We start from the raw sequence: 21,969 nt of genomic DNA, 5'->3' as shown, positions 1-21,969 counted from the left end.
AGAAGACCTGTCTGGATAAGGAGGTCATGGCGTCACAGAATAAGCCAGCTTCTCCGGCTCAATTAATTGGGTATTTTTTTTTGTCAGTGTGAATGAACGTATGGAGGAACTGATAATACACGCTACACGCGTGGCACAGGAATCCAGTGTGATGTGCCTGACGAATGCATGATGAGGGATCATTATCATGAGGACAATTTAGAGCCAAGTTGTGTTAGGACTGGGAGGATTGAGTTTGGTTCAAGGTTTAGTGGCAGTTAATTTCGAGTACTAATCAAAGGTATTACAAAAAACAATTACCAGCAACTTTAGTTTAAGTTACATTTTCGTGTGTGTACTATTTGCCTCAGTTCGGGTTTGTGTAAAATAATTCAATCATAAAATGTAATTTTTATAAAGCAGTAACCTTATTTTATGATTGACAGATTTGCCGCAAACACTGCAGATGTTTTAACGACCTCAAGCGCGAGAGTTTAAAATAGATCTGTGCCACTGATTCACCTTTTTATATCTTTTTTTCATACGTTATTTTTCCCATTATGAGCCAAGAGTATATAAACCTTATTTTATTTATTGTATGCGCACTAAATCACAACCTGGTGACAACCGATTTACTTAAGTTCCTTTAAAGATTGCATATTAAAAGTATTTGAAAGAGGTAGTTTGAGGAGCCGTGCTTTAAGGAGGCCTAATGGTGCAGACAAAGTGTGCCTCAACCGTGGGCCTGACAATTTATAGAGACACAGATCATTAGGCGCCACACAGGAGTAATTCATCTGCCTTATAAAAATAATGGCTCATCTTCTTCCCTGTGTAAGTGATGCTAATTTCCCCCAGAATGATCCTTAGTTACAGTCAGCAGCCGTCGAGCACGATGGCCTCTGACTACAATCACAGCCATGTTGACACACTAGTTTTGCCACCCCTACCGGGGAGTCTTTTCATTGTTGTTTTCTCCGAGGCCTATCGCGTTTGTGTCTCTTGATGTTTGTCTTGTTTAAGCTTGTTTTGCTTTGGCAAACCGATGAATTAGCGTCAAGAGTTCAGCCGCTTAGTTACTCTCCAAAGAATAAATTGTTCGCTACTGTATTTTCCTCATTACTCATTCTGACCATGTTTTACAATGTCCCCCCGGCCCTCATTTCTCTCTGTAATGTGTCCTGAATCTGACTGCTAAACCTATTGGGGAGCTTGTCGGGCGTTCTGTTATTGTGTTCCTCACGTTTCCACAGAGAGGAAACGAAAAGCCTCCTCTGATTCTTATCACACTCCCTACAAGCCACGAGTTAAAAGAGGAAACCAGGCACACAATCTGAGGAAGTGTCCCCACTCGCTTGATGGGCCGAGCCCCTGGCTGAGCAGCTGACAGGTGGTCCCCCCTCCACCAATGAAATAACAGATCTTATCGTCGGTGAATTGCTACTCCAGCTTATTGTGATTGCATTGATATGAAAACGTAGATGATGCCCATATCTGCTATAAGTACACTGCCCGGTGCGGCAAGTTTTAGGCAATATTTCAGGTCGGATTCGGTGACACAGATCTCAACTGTCGCGAACATTGTTAACCACACATTTCACACGGGATCTGATCCGTCTAATCCGACCCACTTCACAACAGACCCCTCACTGAACATCCTCTTTTGATGGACTTGTCATGCGAGGGATGCAGACGTCCATGTGCATTGTCCTGGAGGAGACTTGTCGTTAATGGCCGTGTTTCCTCGGGCCCCAGGCAGCGTTGGACTGCGTGTGCGTGTGCACATGGCCCACGCACCCTTTGGTTTGCGTCACGTTGTTTTGACCTCGACCGCTCGGCGCCCGTGGCCCGTCTCACCCCCATCCCACCCTCGCGGTCGGAGAGAGCGAGCCCCCGGCTGACCCCCCCCCTCTCTCCGGGCGGGGGGGCGTCGGACCGCCGCCTCACTCTGAGCAAAGAGGGGCGACACTTTAAAAGATAGATAGATAGTTACATAGAGGGGGTTGTCGGTGATGTTGCATTACTAACGCTGCTCTCTCTCCATGTCTCCCTCTCTCTCCTCCTCTTCCTCCTCCTCCTCCTTCTCCTCCAGGGACTTGAGGAATAATTTGATAAGCACAGTGGAGCCGGGGGCTTTCCGAGGTCTAGTGGCTTTGAAGAAACTGTAAGTACTCTGAAACGACTGTGACAGCCTACTCAGGGCGACAAGGGGAGTAGCTGAGGCCCGCTCCGCCAGCCGATGTTGTTCAACACTGGTACTGGATTAGGAGGGAGACGAGGAACCAGGACTCTGCCACTGCACTTCCACGTGTTCCCTTTTCCGCTGTAACGTGGGTCAGAGGGAGGGTTTCAGTGGTCTCTAATCACATTGTCCAGATGGTGGAGTACAAGTTAAGAGACTTCAACCTCGGAGCCAGAACTAGTTTTGCTCCGCTGTAACGTCAGGAGAATAAAATGCTACGAGCGGTAGGGCCCAAATAAGATCGATCACTTCATAGACCCCTTAATGTATTTTGGCTGGAGTAGAAAGCAAGCGTTATTTTAAGGTTGACCTTATACGTTGGTAATTTTCCGCACCAGCACACGTATTCAGGCTCTCTGGATATAGGCTGCAGCACGCAGGGACATGATTGCACCCCTGATAGGTTTGGTTAGTGGGTTTAAGGGCTGGCCGGGGTGCAGCCAGTGAGTTAGCATTGGTGTGTGTGTGTGTGTGTGTGTGTGTGTGTGTGTGTGTGTGTGTATGAATTTTTCGGAGTATGTTTGTGTGTTTGCTCAAACTTGTGTGCGTGGGGCTGGTTGTGTGTGTGTGTTTATGTGTGTGTGTGTGTGTGTGTGTGTGTGTGTGTGTGTGTGTGTGTGAGCACCGGTGCCAGGGCTCTCTGGGAGCAGCAGAGTGCTAATTTAAGTGCTCCCAAACTGATGATTACTCGAGTGCTCTGCTTATTTCCCCCCAGCTGCTGTGGCGTGGCTGTGATTACACAGCGCAGCCTCAGAATGCCACAGCGCTCTGCAGCCTCTCGCCTGCATGCTGCAGCATCTGAGTGTGGGTGTGCGTGTGTGTGTGTGTGTGTGTGTGTGTGTGTGTGTGTGTGTGTGTGTGTGTGTGTGTATGCATCTGCGTGTGTGTGTGAATCTACGTGTGTGCGAGCATCTGCACGTGTGGGAGCATCTGCATGTGTGTATGTGTGTGGTTCTGTGTGTGTGTGTGTGTGTGTGTGTGTGTGTGTGTGTGTGTGTGTGTGTGTGTGTGTGTGTGTGTGTGTGTGTGTGTGTGTGTGTGTGTGTGTGTGTGTGTGTGTGTGTGTGTGCGTTTGTATAGGTTAAAAGGTCATGAAAGGCCACAGTTGATATCCTGGGCGTTAGGGGTGGGTAAACAAACGTGACCCACGTGTAGCAGTACCACTAGCACAGCTGGTGAAGTGCTCTGTGCGGGTTGTTCCAGGGGCATGTCTCTCGCCCTCCAGCTCTCTCTCTCATGCCGAGGAGCCCTCTTCCACTCTAATTATAAATAAAACAAAACATTCAATGTAAATGCATGTAAGCCTGCAGGACAAACACAATTAACACCAGCATGCACGCGCGTGTCCCTGTGTGCGCACACTTTACACAACGCGTACTCGCACCGCGTTCTCAGTTATTCCACAGCCCTGTTTAACTAGCAAGTTTTGAGCAGTGATGCGAGGCCTGTAGTGCATTTGTCTCCAGGAGAGTGAGGTTAAAGTTTGCCCCCTTTTCCTCATGTCCTTATAGGGACCTCTCCAACAACAGGATCGGCTGCCTCTCCGCCGAGATGTTCCTAGACCTGGGAGCCCTCTCCAAACTGTGAGTGAGCCATGAATTGAAAACACATAGCGTGCTGTAGCTGTATGCTCCGTTTGCACGCTGCTTAGCAAAACAAAATATGATGTTTACTTTAGATAACACTGCCGGGACAAGACCCAGGGATGAAACGTGCTTTTCATTTTTCCTGCCACGGTTTCTTCGATTTTGAGCTTTCTTTCGTATGCATGTATTCATGTGTGTGTTGTCTCAAAACAGGAATCTATCTGGAAATATTTTTTCCACGCTGACCGTGGGGCTGTTCTCTCACCTGGCTGCTCTCAAAGTGCTGTAAGGCAAACACACTCAATACCTGGCTTCCACCGGAGATCAGATTGGATTTGTTCATCAAAGAAATAATAAAGAACATTGCATCATGTATGCATCCCTGCAGACATCCCTTTATCCCTATATATGTATAAACACACACACACACACACACACACACACACACACACACACACACACACACACACACACACACACACACACACACACACACACACACACACACACACACACACACACAGAAACACACACACACACACACACACACACACACACACACACACACACACACACACACACACACACACACACACACACACACACACACACACACACACACACACACACACACACACAGAAACACAGTCCACACAAAAAAACAACAACACAGTGCACAGCATCACAGCCTGAGGTTAATGAGAATGAATGATAAGAAGAGTGTAAAATAGATGAATTAAGCCAGAATAAATACATTTTGATAAATGACTCCCATTATAATCTACAAGTGTGATTCAGGTGACTAATGTCCTCAGGACAGGTGCTTAAATAAACGACTCTTCACACAAACAAACCTATTTATGCACAACGACCAACCACAATTTATAACACAGTCAGCTGCACGCGCACGCATACGCCCACACACACACACACACACACACACACACACACACACACACACACACACACACACACACACACACACACACACACACACACACACACACACACACACAGAACCACACACATACACACATGCAGATGCTCCCACACGTGCAGATGCTCGCACACACGTAGATTCACACACACACGCACACACACACACTAAAAAATGCACACCAATTCAGGACAATGCTTCCAAACACAAAAACCTAAGTTGCCTCAGATGCCCCCCATTAACAAAGTAAAAGTAAAGGGAGAGTCAAACAGGGGGAAGGGAAGGGGGAGATGTGTCTCGATTAATTACCAGGCCACGCACGCGTTGGGGATTGGGATTGTTAATCTGGCGTTCCTCCCTGCAGCCACCTGGCCTCCGAGACGCTGTACTGTGACTGCCAGCTGGAGTGGCTGCTCCTGTGGGCCAGGGCCAACGCAGTGAGGCTGGGGAACGACACCGTGTGCAGGTACCCTACCCACCTGCACGGCCTGCAGCTCCGCCACCTCAGAGAGCAACAGCTCCGATGCGGTAAGGCTCAGGCGCAGAGGTCTCAGTGTGAAAGATGTACACAATATATTACGGGATTATAGCCACAGCCGAGTTGGAGATGGCTCGGTCGGAACAGCAGGGACGGGTCGCGTGTGTTGTGTTCTGATGTGTGCCATACATTCTGCAGATGGGAGACATGATTGATGACGATTTTCATGATTCACTTTATTATTTAGTTGTATGCAGTTGCAGCCAACAGCTGTTTGGTCCATCTCTGTGACTTGCTGAATAACCACTTGCTGGTAATGTGCAGGTGATGAGGGCAGTGACATATTCATTCTCATTAGGTTTGTTGTCATTTCAATTAAATGGAGGGTGTGGTAATGAACAGGTTGTCAACGCCACTGGGGTGAATGCGTTTCGTATAGCTTGCTGGTTTCTTTCAACAGTTGGGAATTCAACAAGTGATCCTCGATAGACTCACAGCCAAACATTGTCGATGTCTTCGGCATCTGCCTTAAACCTTGGTGAAAACAGTGGGCGGAAAAGTAACTCACTAGGTTCCATAAACAATTTCACTCCTTTATTACTGTTAATGTAAGGCATGCAATTTCAATTAAGCAGTATAATCTGCAATATAATTGTCGTATTTAATTCAATAGAAAAATAAGAACCTATCTGGCATACATTTGATCCACTTCCACCTGAAAAGCCTGATATTCAACATCATTACGGTGCTAATTTTAGCGTTAGCGTAGTGAGTGTTTCAAAGAGATTCTTCCCGCACCGAACGGACCCCCTGCCGAAAGTGTTTATGGCTGAGGGATGTGTTGTTTAAACTCGCACTCGGCTGAACGAGGGCGTGATGAAGTAGGTCGATTTCACAAACAGGTTTCCTGCTCCGCGGTTTTCCTTCCACCCGCTGTGAATCTATTGTGCTCAATCAAAGCCCGACGCTAAGCCTGTCAGAAGCGCCCCAAGATTGGGTCCGGATCAGCTCTCATTGTTTCCATGCCTGAATGGCCCTGGCCTGTCTTGGCTTCACCACCTAGCCTGGCCTGCCCAGGCCTGGCCTGGTTTGTTGGCATGGGGTCGTTTTTGGCATGGAGGAAGGTCGTACATTAAAGGGTTGCTTGTTGGAAAGAGGCTTTGGGCATCAAGGCTGCCAGATATAAGCATGCATTTTAAACCAGTATTAAGTTCCACAGGCAGCCTTGTCACATGGCCGGTTTAAGCTGTGGCATCTTGCTGAGCTCAAATCAAAAAACGAAACAGAAATCGGTCCATAAATGTCAGCTTTCGCCTCTAGTGGTAGATTCTGGACAGGGGAGTCCAGAAGCTTCCAGAATGTAATCACAAGCAGGGCGCTTGTAATGGTCTGGCAAATGGGAACTTTGCTAAGAGTAACATGAGTAATAGTATTCTGTGGAATATGAGTCAAATTAAGGTAAATTAGGTTTGGAGGCTTTAGCTGCCTGTCTTTATCCTATGCACACCTCTATGTTTAGACAACGGCCACTGGATAAAGGTTAGACTCTTTAATCCAGGCTCAAAGGGGCTACCCTCCGAGATTCCGGCAACTTATGAGCCTGTATATTCAACCAAGTTAACTATTCCATCGTACATAAATGGTACATTTTTCACACCGACTCCCAAATGTATGTGATTCAATGGAGAAGGTTTCTGAGCTGAAACTGCCCTTTTTTGGTGAAATATTCTTGTTTTTTGGCAACATTTCTCCCTCTCCCTCTCTCCCTTGCCCTCTCTCGCTCCCCTCATTGGTTCAGTCTCCCTTCTGCGCGTTGTCATCTATGGGTGAATTGTATCTTGTATGAGACAGTATCCGGGCCACTCCCTGCATGCCTTACACCAGGGATATGGCTACTGAATGGGAAAACACACACTGTGTGTGAGTATGTGTGTGTGTGTGATAAAGTTAGTACACACATACTCAAACTGTGTGTGAGTATGTGTACGTGTGCATGTGTTTGTGCGTTTGTGTGTGTGTGTGTGTGTGTGTGCTTGTGTATGTGTGTGTGCGTGTGCATACCTAAGTACACATATCTGTTGCGTCTATGAGTATTCTATTCTATTGATATAGCTGAATATGTCTGTGTTGATGCAGCTCGCAGACACAATGTATGATACTGCTGCACAGACACTATGTGAAACAGCGGCATGAAAATGGGATTCAGGGAGAAAAACGTCTTGCTTGAGAAGCATACACCTTGGATTTAAATTAGATTTGTAGTAATTTGCTGAACCTTACTACTGTTGTTTTATCAAAGATTGGCCTGATCCTCCACAATCCTTCATCACTCAAGCTGCCATGCACCCAAAAATCCACTCTTCTTTTCCAGCATATGTGTGTGCGCGCGTAATCCGACTCCGAGTGTGCTTATTTCACTGACACTCCGAGCTCAATGCAGAGGGCTATCACAGGGGTCTTTCTAAGCAGACCACCGCAAAGTGAGACCACTGCCTGTCTGGGGGCCAGACGGGGTACACTCCCCCCTGCGCTCCGCGGGTCCATTATGGGATTAGAGCGTTACAATTATGACACACACACACACACACACACACACACACACACACACACACACACACACACACACACACACACACACACACACACACACACACACACACACACACACACACACACGGGGGGGGGCAGACTCTACAGCCGTGTCCAACTGCTGTGTTAAAAACCATATGCTACAAAATCTGCAACCGTACAGCCATGTCTCGAAAACATTGGAGGCATTCCTGGGGAAGTAACAGTGTTACCCTGCACCTGAGGTTCCTCTGCCAGACGTTTGTACAGTCCATTCAGCTTCATCCAGGGTTGAGGTAGTCTGCGCTCTAGCTTAAGGTGATGGGGAGCAGATGTTTGGTGAGGGTGGCGGGGGGGCGGCCTTCAGGGATTCGGAGGGTGGGCTCGAATTTCAGCCATTGAGACCCGTACTAGGGATGCAGGTCAGGTACCACTTGTAAATTACGGGGAGCCGAAAGGGGGGGGGGTGGGGGGGATCTGCTACTTCCTTTAGACCGCGATCAGGTGCTTCCTGTTGTAGGACTTTAGGCCGTCGGCTGTTTTGATCAACTAACTAGGCTCTGCTGCGTGGCTTTGATTCAAACTTTGCATCAAAACCCAGACCCTCTCTCTCTCTCTCTCTCTCTCTCTCTCTCTCTCTCTCTCTCTCTCTCTCTCTCTCTCTCTCTCTCTCTCTCTCTCTCTCTCTCTCTCTCTCTCTCTCTCTCTCTCTCTCTCTCTCTCTCTCTCTCTCTCTCTCTCTCTCTCTCTCTCTCTCTGCCTGTCGATCCCTCTCCCCTGCTATCTCTCTGTCTGTGAGTTGATATTTACTGCATGATGACATGGTGGTGCAACAGCCTCCTCGCTGGGGAGTATCACACGTAAGAGGATAAGACGCGTGCCTCCTGGGTGCCTCTGTATAGGTGCGCTGGTTTCATGATTCTCAAAGTACAGCTCTCCCCCTCCCCCTCCCCCCTCTCTTGCTCGCTGCGTGTCATGTCACTTTGAAGCTTGGTCTCTCGCTCCCTTTGTATTTATTTGTGTTCCTCCTGGAGATGAACCGCGAGGCTGAGTCCTGCTCATCAAGAGCGAGCTGGTTTGAGGGCCAGGGTCAGGACACGTGATCTAAAGAAGAGGTTGTGTGAAGATAGCCCTGAGATGCAGATTTATCTGAGGATATTAATAAAGGATGCAAAACGATGTCTGTACTCGGGATTGGAGCCCAATCGTACCTGTTTGTTTTTTGTTAAACACATATTCCGTCACACCTTTTAATAACCAAATCCGGTGAAATTTTAATTTCTTACTGGAGAACTATTTAGCTGTATTTCGTAGGATTTTTTGTAACTAATTTAGCCGACTTATTTTAGGGAAGCTTGACATCTTGAGGGCAGAACTCTCAATTATTGTCTAAACAAGTGAAGGGTTTCAATATGAAACACTGCTATCAGCAGTCATGTACTGATAGAAGTCTAATACTGACAAATACTGACAGCTGTGCTGCCTAAAAAGTAATGAACACTAGCCCTGAAGTTCAGTGGCCTAGTTTGGTGTGTGTGTGTGTGTGTGTGGGTGTGGGTGTGTGTGTGTGTGGGTGGGTGGGTGTGCGTGCCTCGGCTATCCAGTGTTGTGTTGCCTCACTGACTGTATTGTCTCGTCTTCATTAGCCTGACTCCTGCTGGCTGCTACACAACACAGCCTGGAAGCAAGACACACACACACACACACACACACACACACACACACACACACACACACACACACACACACACACACACACACACACACACACACACACACACACACACACACACACACACACACACACACACACACACATCCTGCACATAAACTCAACGATTGATCCCACTTGTCACCTATAGGAACAGCTCCTATCCGCTGCTCACCCGTAGCTGCTCCAGCCCCAGCAGGGTGTGGCAGGCTCCAACAGGCTCAGAGCCGCGGCCGGGGAGAGGAGCTCTGAATGGTGTCGGCCCCCCGTCGGGGCAGCCGCCAGCAACTCCTCTGACCTGTGCTGGACGCCCCAGCAGACGCGGCCCGAGTCTCGACACCCGTGGACCCCCCCCCCCCCCCCCGACACTCAATGAAAAGAAAGTGTGTGTTTGTGTGTGTGTTTGTGTAACACGGGGTCGGAGCTGTCCAGAGGTTCTAGGTCATTGGTGTCGGTTCCAATGTAAGAGGGCAGCTCCGGAGCCCCCCAAAGGACGCGTCCCTGTCGGGACGCACCGTTACCATGGTTTTACATTTTCGACCTCAAACGGACCTGAGTCCTACACACATCGAGTGAACATACACAGCCCCTTCACATTCTGACTCCCCCGCTCCTGTTCGCAGTGTGATTTGTGTCTGCAGTACGCCATTGGCGATCAGGTGGCACGCTCCGGCCTTCCACTCGTGTCGAGACCGATCCGCTTACATGGCTCAAGCGCCACCCGATTGGCCGGCCCAAACCTTTCGGCTCCGCCTCCTCAGGGCTCCCTCGTACCTCCAAAGTGTCACAAGAGAGAGTGGAAATCGAGGTGAAAAACAAAATGACTCCATGTTTAATTTTGGGTTAGCGCTACAAATACGAGGCGTCAGTGGTGATCCGTGCGCTGTGGGCTTCAGGCTTGGGCTTTTCAGTAAAGATTACATTTGGTCGCAGACCTCCTCTCCTCACCTCCCCCTCCCACGTCAAGTCGAGTCCGGCATCACCCACTCTTGTCTGCGTCAGATCAGACAATACAGAGATATCATGGAGATAGTGAGCTGTTTCCATGGAAATGGTGTGATGGCTGCAGCAGGCAGAGCAGCACATGAGGTGGACACGGTGCGGTGAAGGCGTTGGTCGTTGGAACAGCTTCAGGAGGGGCCGTCAGCAAAGAATCCATATTTGTATCAATGTAACGTGATGGTGTATTCGATTATGTTTTTGTTGTATCTCCGGTTCTCTGCTTGGGCCAGAGTGTACTGGACGGTCAGTGTGGCTGAACGTGCGTTCACACCAATAAATTCATGAGCAGAAAACGCTGCCGGCGGAGATCCACTTTGAATGGGAGCTGGAAACGAGGATACTGGAAACAAGGATGCTTGTGTCTCAAGTATGCCATGACACCGACTTCAACAGTTATTCAAATACTCAACCTGGCACCACTACCACGAGCACCTCTTAACACCACCACTAGAACCTCTAACACCACTCCCTTCCGGTGATTAACACCACCCCCAACTCTTACACCACCACCGCCCCCACCACTACCAGATCTAACACCACCACCACCTCTAACCCCACCACCATCCGACGATTACCATCGCCAATACCACCTTTAACACCACCCCTAATATCACCTCTTATACCACCAACACTACTACCACATCTAACACCACCACCATCCAACGCTTACAACCACCTCTAACAACACCACCATCTTTAAAACCACCACCACTATCAAGACCAGCACCACCATTACCAACTCTTACAAAACCCCCCTTAACCTCCGACACCACCATGACTACCTCCAGCTCTGATTACCTCCACCACCACCAAGCGTGCACCACCAGTGTATTCCCCTCCTTGGTGTACCAGCCAGTGGCTCTGTTTGTATGTGATGTGGTCTAGGGGGATGAAGGCCTCAGTGAAGGGGGGGGGGGTAGTCTGGGTCCTTGGCGAGCGCTGGGTAATCCTATCAGCTAGCTGCTTGTAGAGACTGGCGGCGGTGGCGGCGGTGGCGTAGGCGCCCATTGTGAACACGTTCCCCAGGAGTCAAGGAGAGGGTGGAGGAGCGCCCAAGGCTACACTCTCCTTTATCAGCCGCTGTTCATCTCACAAGCAGCAGCCTCCGCAGCAACATGCTGCTAACAGTAGGGGGGGTGGTGTGACCTTGAACGTCTGTGCGCTTGTTTGTTTGGCAAAGTCGGTCTGTGTGTGTGTGTGTGTGTGTGTGTGTGTGTGTGTGTGTCTGTCCACTTATTTGTGTGGGTCAACTTAATATGAATGTTTTAAAGAGAGAGTGTGGGTGTGTGCGTGTGTGTGTGTGTGTATCTGCAATTACACACGCATCGATGGATATGTGTATGGATTGGTACACTTGTATACTATGGAAGAGATTGTGTTTGTGATTGTGGGTGGGTGGGTGTGTCAGGACATGCATGTGAAGAGCATGATTATGATCTCCCTCCTTGTGTTTGAACATGCCAACAACACCACCGGCTCTATCGTGATCTAAGTGCTGATTATGACGCACTTCTTCACAGCCAGACACCCCCGGTGTGACTACATCCGGATCCACCCGGGGGTATAGCATGTGTAATCCACTCTCTCTTTCTCTCCCTCCGTCTCTCACTCAATGGATCAATGGCCTGTGATCTGAGGAGGGATTTCGGTCACACCCGGCATTAACACAGGCCTCCAGTGAATACCTGTGATCGGATTGTCGTGCTTTTCAGACTAAATAGCAGTGGGCAACCCTTTTTTAATCAACCTGTATTGATGCTGCACCACATAGGTTTAAAGAAGGACAGTGTGGTGCACGGTAATGCTGTAGCTAGGAGTTTGGACTGGTCACAGCAATGGTCTGAGTTTGTTCCCAAATGTCTGCATCCTACCAGTAGGCATCCTTTAGTAAGCTGATCCCTGAGATAGGTCAAACCGTTATTATGGCCCTAGAAGAGTAATAATAATTAATTTGCTTTTATAGAAGAGACTCATTGGTAAAATGGGTAAATAGTAAGTGAATTGTGTCCGCGACTGTGTTAACACTGCACTGGATGCGGTCTAACACTTACAATGTGTTATTTCTTGAAAACAACTTTAACGACTCTGCAGGAGTAATTTCCCCCTGTATGTTTATGATCCACCCCCTCCCTCCTTACGCTTCTCAAATTGACCCCTTCCTCTCTCCCCCTCTCCCCCTCTTCCCCTCTCTCTAGACGGGGCCCTGGAGCTGCCCCTCTTCCAGCTGATCCCCTCCCAGAGGCAGCTGGTGTTCCGGGGCGACCGGCTGCCCCTGCAGTGCACCGCCTCCTACCTGGAGCCCTCGGCTCAGCTGCACTGGAGCCACAACGGGCGCGCCGTGGCCACGCACGAGGAGCGCGCCATCTACCTGGAGGACACGCTGCTGCACGACTGCTGCCTGCTCACCAGGTATAGGGGAGCAGAGCGGGGGGGGGGATCTACAATCCATGCGTTTTGATGTAAACGTACATCCGTGAATGGCGTGTTTGGACACATAAAGAAATGCACGTATAAAGGTGGACAATGGGTGCTAACATGGATCAGGGCGACCCTGCATCATGTTCACACGCGCACGTGCACGCACGCACGCAAGCACGCAAGCAGACACTTACACACGAAAACAATCAATCTCTCCCTGTCTCTCTCTTTCTCTCTGGCTCTGTGTCTTTCCCGGTTTCCCTCAGTTTCTCTCTCATTACTCATCCATGTTTTATCATGTCTCTCTGCTGTCTGGTCTTCCTGCTCCTCTTCCTTTCCCTCTGCCTCTCCCTCTTCCTTTTCCTCCTCCTCTTCCTTTTCCTTGCCTCCTCTCCCTCTTCCTCTTCCTCTTCCTCCTCCTCCACTTCCTCCTCAAGCTGTCGCTCCATCTCCAGGAGGCGTCTGTTGTGATTTAGCTTAGCGTTATTGGCGCCCTTGATTCCGATCTGAAAGGACAGGACAGAATTGGCTTGGCAGCTCGCCACCACCCCTGGCGTAATCTCACGCGCTCCCCCCCCCCCCCCCCCCCCCCCCTCCGCACCCCCTTCTCCCATCATCCCCCCCCCCGCCCCCAAGGGTGGTCCGGTCTGGACCCCTAGTGCCCAGTGCGGGGCCTGCCTGCGCTAGGCGGAACAGATGCTGAATCATAATTGCGACCGTAATGTGGCGCCCGCAGCCGTTCACACGCCTAAAGGACAGAACTCTCTTCCTGCTTGTTTTTTGTGCGCGCGCTTGTGTGTGTGTGTGTGTGTGTGTGTGTGTGTGTGTAGTGTGTGTGTGTGGTGTGTGTGTGTGTGTGTGTGTGTGTGTGTGTGTGTGTGTGTGTGTGTGTGTGTGTGTGTGTGTGTGGTGTGTGTGGTGTGTGTGCGTGCGTGCGTGTGTGTGTGTGTGTGTGTGTGTGTGTGTGTGTGAGTGTGTGTGTGTGTGTGCAGGTTTGACTCTGTGTTTGTTAATTTTAATGTATGTCTATTTTTTTTTCACATGTATCCATATCCTAGTCTATTTGTGTGCATGCATCTGTGTTTTAATTTTTTGCCTGAGTGTGTTTGTTTTATTTGTGCGCATGGGTGTGTTTTATTTGTGATTACGTTAATGTTTGTGCTTTGTTTTAATGTTTATGCGTCGGTTTTATTTGTGCTTTATGTGCGTCTGTTTGCTTTTGCTTTTATCTGCCTGTGCGTTTTGTTTGTGTGTATATGTGTGTGTATTTTATTTGTGGGGGTGTTTACTTTTGTTTTTATGTGCCGGTGTGCTTTATTTGTGTCTAGACTCTACAGTATATGTGTGGGTATTTGTGTGTGGGTATTTGTGTGTGTGTGTGTGTGTGTGTGTGTGTGTGTGTGTGTGTGTGTGTGTGTGTGTGTGTGTGTGTGTGTGTGTGTGTGTGTGTGTGTGTGTGGTGTGTGTGTGTGTGTGTGTGTGTGTGTGTGTGTGCGCGCGGCGAGCGCATGCAATGTCGTTATTAGATGCAGGACTCCCATCAGCCCGGGCTCGGAGGAAGGAGAGCATGGGTGTTGATTAGTTTAGCTGCTGCTTGCTCCCTCGTCTTCCTCGCAAACATAAACATTGATGATGAGTGGGGACAGAAATATGTCTCTCAGTGTCAACAGGTCCAGCGACGCCTCTCGTATCGCGGTTGACTTGGCAAGCGTCGGGACCATACACAACGAGCCACGCATACATTTCACAGATAAAACCGGCCATTGGTTTCAACGTGGACACAAGAGTGTGTCGATTAGTTGTTGTTGTTTACCGCACTGGGATTTACAGGGTGCTGTTTGTTAATCAGCCCGTGAGAGCGGCTGGAAGACTTTGAATGACTGCAGCGCCAGGGCAGTGCCCCAAGTGGCCCTGGTGTGTCTGGTACACGGTGTACCCCTAATACCCCTAATACCCCGGGTACAACTTGTGGCCATAGTGTGTCTGGTACACATAATACCCCTACTACCTCTTATATCCCTAGTACCTCGGAATCGGATACACCTAGTGCCCCTAGAGTGTCTTGGTTACATGGTACCCCAATACCCCTGGTGTTAAACGCACATCTAGTGGGCCTCATGGGTGTTACACATGGTACCTCTAAAACCTCTGGTATACAGAGTACCCTCTACGGCCCCTACTACCCAATAGTACCAACAGTACAACCCCCAGCTACAACAAGTACCCCCAGTACCCCTAGTGCCACTAGTACCCCCAGTACCCACTATTACCCCCAGTACCACTAATACCTCCAGTACCCCTTGCCCCACTCGTACTCCCAGTACCATCATTACCCCTAGTACCACTAACACCAACAGTACCCCTACTACTCACTAGTACTGGGGGTGAGTGGGTACCACTAGTACTGGTACCCACTACTATAGTACCCCCAGTTCCACTAGTACCCCCAGTGCAACTGGTACCCCAGTACCCCTAAAACCCCTTATACCACTACTACCCCCACTACCCCTATTACCACTAGCACAACCAGTACCCCTATTACCACTAGCACAACCAGTACCCCTAGTACCACTAGTGAACCCAGTACCCCTAGTACCCCCAGTATCACTAGTACCCCAGTACCCCTGGTACCACTGTTACCCTCAGTACCACTAATAGTGCTAGACACAGCGGCCTGGAGAGGCGGGCTTGTGCTGTCAGCAGTGACTCAGAACGCGGGGCTGACTCCCCTTATTGGGAATTATTTTGGCGGAGGCGAGCGCTGCATAGTTACGAGCAGTGTGCAGATTCCCGTTCACCTTGCAAGGCTTGTCCTCGGCAGCCAATCAGCGTCGCCCCTTTTTTCACGGCCTGTCGGAGAGGAAAGATAAACAGGATTTAGCCCTGTGGCATGAAGCCTCCTCACCCCCCTCCTCCCTCTCCTCCCCCCTCCTGCCCTCTCGTCCCCCCCCCTGTTTGAATGGGTTCGCTCGCCGGGCGCTGTAAGCGCTCAGTGATAACGCTTATTGCTCCCCCTTCTGAAGGTGAGACGTGTGAAAGATACCTTTTTTATTTATTTTTTTGTGAGGTTTTTAACAAGCGTTCGCCCGTGAGCACGGGCGTCTGACCCACACATGAAACGGCGCTCGCGGCTGCATGTGTGCGTGCGTGTTTGTGCGTGCACGAAAGTGTGTGCGTTTGCGTGTGTCTGTGCATTCACACTGCGCGCAAGACTGTGGGTATTCGCGCAATGTGCTTGACTCCTATTCTCGGAGGTGCAGTGGCATCCCACGTCGTCTTGCTGCTGCCACTGTTCCTGTTGGCACCAGAAAGAGGCGATACCCCCGGAGAGGAGGTAGCGAAGAGGACAGCACCCCGATTGAAATGCAGCGTGTGGGCCAGAAGAAACACATGCGCATAGACGCACACACACACCCACACAATACGCCCTTAATGAGTTCAGGAGACAGGTCAGAACTCCTAGCATTAGCAAGGCCAGAGGCAAGGCTCAGACCAGTGCTAGATCATGTTTCATTAATCAAACATTTGAGAGCCTGGTAGCGTGCTAAGAGGTATCTCTGGTTATCCGTTTCATTTTTAATCAGGCTAATCCCGGGCAAAACGAAAGATCCCATTTTGGATACGCTAGTGAAGCAAAGGGAAGTGTGTTTTCCCCTTCACTTCTCATGCACCTCAGATCTTTCTCCTCTAAGGCTACTGGGTAGAGTGATGGTTTGAAGAACACATTAAGTGTCTTCTATATTAGATGTGAAGAAATAAATATTATCCAATATCCAATATAGTAGGTTATGCCATTTGCTGACCATCTCTAGGATTTACTATGTTATCTCAAATGATCAACTTCAGGGGCAGCATCATTCTAAAATGAAATCAAAGTGTTTTTAATCCATCACCTTTTTTTTTCTCCAATGGTGCATAACTTCTGCCTGAAATATTCAGTCAGTGATGGCCCTCATGATCGTCGGCAGCATCTGTTGCCATGGCGACCCAATTCGATAACATCCACAGGTTTTGCCTTCAAGTTCATCAGCTTATTTGCCAGCAGTTTCACCTGGTCACAAAAAAAGAGAAAAGGAGAGAGGGACGACCTACGAACGTACAATATATAGACATGGCTATTTCTATAATGAGGGATGATTGTGTTGAGTAATATTTAATGTTAAATGTCTTGGCGAGCGAGCAGAGTGAACTAGTGGTCCTGCAGTGTTTCCCGGGATCAATTCATCACATAGAGTGGCGTGGTAGAAGGTTATTGATATGACTCCTGCTTGGCTCGTGTGTAGTGGGGAGAGGTGTCCTTCTATCCAAAAATAATGCCTTTCTGCCTTTGTCACTGCACATGATTTAATACAAGAGTGTGTGTGTGTGTGTGTGTGTGTGTGTGTGTGTGTGTGTGTGTGTGTGTGTGTGTGTGTGTGTGTGTGTGTGTGTGTGTGTGTGTGTGTGTGTGTGTGTGTGTGTGTGCGCGCATGCGTGAAGTTTCGTACGGGTGTGCAGTTTCGTACGGGTGTGCACGTGTGTGTGATTCCCGCTGAATCCACCGGACATGACATGACAGCCGGCGGAAACATTCTTCCTTTTGTTGTTTCCATGGGGACAGCAGCTACCAAATATGAAAAAGAGCAAACACCTAACCCTTTTCCTTCAAAGCCCTATTTGTTATATTCAGCCATGAATAGTTTTCCAGGGAGCTCTTTCAAACAAAACATCACATGGCTTTAAGAAAGACACTTTCCCCTTGTGTATATGTGTGCGTGTATCTGTGGAGACAGGGCCCGATCTGCGGGCTGTTGGAAACAGAGAGCGACGGATCAGAGGGCCACCGTCTCGTAAGCAGCATTATGCAAAACAAATTGTTAAATAGTGCGCAAGCGTGAATGTTCCCAATAGGTCCTCCGGGAAGCCCTCCACAATGGCTCAGTGTTGGTGGAGAGGATGTAGGTCAGCTCCTACCTCCACGCCGGCTGGGTGCGGATGTCTCTCGCTCCCTTCTGACCCTCCCTCTCTTTTTTGATTCTCTCTCTCTCTCTCTCTTTGACTCCAACAGTTGGACTCTCTCTCTCAGACGCTCTCGTTAGCGGACTATTTCTCTCTCTACCTGATTCCCTCTCTCTCTCGCACTGATTATCTCTCTTTCTCTGTCTCTCTTTCTTTCTGGCTCTCTGTCCCTGTCTTTGTCTCTGTCTCTATCTCTGAACGCTAGTTTCATTCGGGGCGAAGCCAATAACTGCTGCACAAAGAAAGTAATTACCCATACTAATACTACTACTAATAGTACTTGTTGTTGACCAAGGGTCTGGACCTCTTCCTCTTGTTTTGTCTGGGTTTGGGGTTTCACTGGGAGGGAGAGAGAGGCGGGGGGGGTGTGTGGCCTGCTGCTGCTGCTGCTGCTGCTGCTGATCTCTCTATTCAGGCCTATTCACCTCTTTGTTGTTGTTTGTTTTCCCCATTGTAAGGCTGGGATGGGGGGGGGGGGATGAAGAGCATAGGAGGGGAGGTGCCCAGCATTTAGACTGCTGGCCCATGTTCACGCAGAGAAGGAGAGAGTCACCGTCCCTGTTGTGACCTGTTTCTCCACCAGGGAACATTTTCTGTCTGTCGGCCACTTGGAAGTCTGTCTGTCTGTCTGTCTCTCTGTCTGTCTCTCTGTCTGTCCGTCCGTCCGTCCGTCCGTCCGTCCGTCCGTCCGTCCGTCCGTCCGTCGTCCGTCCGTCCGTCCGTCCGTCCGTCCGTCCGTCCGTCTGTCTGTCTGTCTGTCTGTCTGTCTGTCTGTCTGTCCGTCTGTCTGTCGCTACCTGTGAGTTATTTCTGTTTAATTCTAGGAAGACTGCGGTTACGTTCCACACACTGAAGCTGATACTTGGACGGTGCGGAGGAAGTTTCTATTTAGGGCTCAACCAGAGGATTAAACCTCGACTCTGTGGTTGTTTTCCTTGGAAGGAGATCTGCTGCCGGAGAAGGAGGAGAAAGGGGCGAGAGAGAGTGAAACAAAGAGAGAGACTCGGGGAGGTGGAGAATGCAAGCTAGAGAGAAGGTGGATCTGGAGGTCGAACTGTAAAGGGCTTGTATGATGGTATATTTGTGAGGAAATTGGTGTAGAAAAACAACAAATCATTGGGAGCAAGATATAAAAGCTTTTCTTAACATTTGCGGTTGTCAGTGAAGGAAACTACGACGCTGAAACTGTGTCAGCCAGGCCACTGCTTTAAACACTCTAAACGACACGTCCGGTAACCGTGACAACGTACTCCTGCTGGACATACCTCAGTGGAGGAGGAGGATGAATGAAATACATTGGGTTTAATCATCCCTGTCGACACTGGGCTGTAATGACCGCAGGGAGGGGCAGGAATAAGAAAAATCCTCCTCACAATGACGCCAGAGGTTGACTCATTTCCCAAACATTATTCAGGAGCGCCGTCCAACAAAGCGGGATTCTGCTTTGTGTGTGTGTGCGTTCTATATTTGGTATTCGTCCGTTGTTGTTGCTGTTGCTTAATATCCCACGATTCCGAGAGGCTCCTGTCAGAACAATGACAAAGTTTATTCAACACGGCGGTAAACTGCCCTGAGGGATTGGCTTGAAGTAAATGTTCAAACGGTGAGACCGTAATGCAAATGTTCTCTATGTAAGCGTGACCCAGTGTACCTCAATCTGTGTGTTCACATGCATGCCTTTTTCTCAGGAACGACTGCTTTAATAGAAAGATGCATTGAGGTTCAGTTTTATTTCCGATGTTAAAACACGGGGTGGATAACAGTGGGTTGGCTGTGGCCCCGTTTTCTCAGGAGATTACATTATACATTAAAGGTGTATATTTTTATAATTTGTTTCATGCTACACGAACAGAGCTTGATGTTGGTGATAATTTAGTTGAAATTTTTAGTGAGCATGAATTTTTTAAAGTGTGTTTTTAAACATTGTTCTCTGTTTACATTATATAAGACGCTCACTTACAGAATTGCAAGTGTTTTTCAAAGTAGTAGGAGAGAGAGAGAGAGAGAGAGAGAGGGAGAGAGAGGAGAGAGAGAGAGAGAGAGAGAGAGGAGGAGAGAGAGAGAGAGAGAGAGAGAGAGAGTGAGAGAGAGGAGAGGAGAGAGATGAGAGGAGAGTGAGAGAGAGAGAGAGAGAGAGAGCGAGAGAGAGAGAGAGAGAGAGAGAGAGATGTTTTCTCTGTCACATTTCAGAGCTGGTGAACATGCAATTGAAAATGTACATTCAAATAAATCATTAGAAAAATAGTGTTCAAAGGAGGCTTTTGGAGCGTTTACAAATGAAGTCTAGCAGAGCCAATCCTGAACTGACCTTAAGCTGAACTGGCTTCCATGGATACATGTAATTGAGAAAATATCTGCTTATGATTGAATATGAGCTATTTCTAATGAAGTTGTTGAATGAGGACAGAATCTTATGGCATCGAGTTTCGGCCTTCATATCAAAACGGTCAATTCTGCTATATTTTATTCAATGATGCTGAGGTGTCCCATATACTAAACATGCTTTCAATACCCAGACAGCAATGCAAACAATACAAGTGTAGATTTACTTTTCTTTGAATGTGTCCCCTTCTATAACATTATCTTAAACTAGAGTTTTTGCAAGTGCATTGCGCACACTCAACCTGTAGTTCCAATTAAACCCATAGCAATAATGTGGTAACCCCAGTCGATAACGTAAAAAAATTCTGAGCGCATAATATAATAACATTTTGCCTATAATGTTACAACGTATAAAATCCGTTCACCATAAATGACTCTTAAAGGCATTGCCAACATTTAAATATTTTTTACTGATTATCATTTAGGGGGCCACTCAAGGACATGCAGAAACGTCATCAACACGCCAACTGAAGTGGTGTGAGAGATTCCGACTTTCTACTCCTTATTCACATATAGGGTTATTTACATTTCCTACAGAGAAAATACTTTCTCAGGGGTAATATTATTCAGGTGATTTTCAGGGTACAAATGTCAGGATATGTTGTTCACACATACAGCCCATCAGGAGAATATCAGGACTAACACGTGTGTCTGAAGCAGCTAGTGTGTGAGCATTTAATCACATTATACAATTATTCAACTTATGGTAACAGGGGAAATTGTTCAATGGAAAGTTACTATGCATGCAAGTCAATTATTAAATAGCTTTTACTGTAAATCAGGGCTGAAAGGGGCATTGACATTTTAAAATGCAAGGCAACTACTATTGGTTAGTTGAAAATAATAATCACCATTGAGATTAAACATCTCTTCAGTGTCCTGGCCAAGACAGGCAGCAGTAGCCTACAGTCACACATAGCATACACACAAAACATAAGAAAAATAAAACAACTAAAACAGTCCGCAGGGGGGGAAGGGGATATAAATATCGTAAGACATTTCAGGAAGCTCAAGGAGGAGAGTAATATTACGTTTGAGCAACAAAGTGTAAAGACATTTCGGGAGGCCAAGGAGAAGTGTTATTGACATGTTTTTGTTGGGTTATAAGGACAGTAGTCACGTTTCCATCTAAAGGTGAAGCAAATCTTTAGAAATTTCACAAAAAAGAAATTTGAATTAGGTGCGTTTCCATCAAGTGGTTGGAGCGGAAAACTAAACACATTCCAGGGCTTTTCGTATCCTTTTGATAACATGCTCTCTCTTAGGTCCTGATATTTAGTGGAATTTTCTTCGATGAGAGCATGGAAAAGTTTTACCTCTTCAGCGGTCCACACACATAGGCCTATCTATTATTCACATTGGCCATCTGTTCCATGGACGTATTTAAAAGATACATTGTAGCTACATATTTATAATTCGAAATTCGCCCCAGCCTTTATACCACAGATACTCTAGGGTCTATACCATGTTGGACATGCTATAAACCTCATTGTCTGATAACAGTTTAATTAATTTTTCCCGATTTACCAGCTCTCATTTTGAAGACTATTCGCCGCGCCATTCGTTTCAATGGGAATCGCGACGGTCTATACTTTCAACATAAATTGTACATATTTATAATTTGAAATTCACGTGTGTGTTCTTACCTGCGCGTGTGTCGATGGCGGA

The 21,969-nt window shown here is 48.0% G+C and overlaps 2 protein-coding genes across 2 annotated transcripts in view; both read left to right on the top strand.

Moving 5' to 3' along the window:
- LOC130404201 (adhesion G protein-coupled receptor A2-like) overlaps positions 1-4,154 on the top strand; it is a 30,698-nt gene extending 26,544 nt beyond the window's left edge. The window contains exons 3-5 of the mRNA XM_056608845.1: positions 2,072-2,143; positions 3,733-3,804; positions 4,021-4,154. Coding sequence (XP_056464820.1) covers positions 2,072-2,143; positions 3,733-3,804; positions 4,021-4,096 — 220 coding nt within the window. The 3' untranslated portion in view covers positions 4,097-4,154. The remainder of the gene's footprint in view (positions 1-2,071; positions 2,144-3,732; positions 3,805-4,020) is intronic.
- A 1,041-nt stretch (positions 4,155-5,195) lies between these two features.
- The window catches only part of LOC130404203 (adhesion G protein-coupled receptor A3-like), a 233,700-nt gene continuing 216,926 nt past the window's right edge, over positions 5,196-21,969 (top strand). Inside the window, 1 exon segment of the mRNA XM_056608847.1 lies at positions 5,196-5,272. Coding sequence (XP_056464822.1) covers positions 5,268-5,272 — 5 coding nt within the window. The 5' untranslated portion in view covers positions 5,196-5,267.

This window comes from Gadus chalcogrammus, chromosome 15, assembly GCF_026213295.1.
Source record: "Gadus chalcogrammus isolate NIFS_2021 chromosome 15, NIFS_Gcha_1.0, whole genome shotgun sequence".
NCBI lineage: Eukaryota > Metazoa > Chordata > Actinopteri > Gadiformes > Gadidae > Gadus > Gadus chalcogrammus.
Note: the sequence above shows the minus strand (reverse complement) of the source record. Positions and strands in the feature narration are given on the sequence as shown.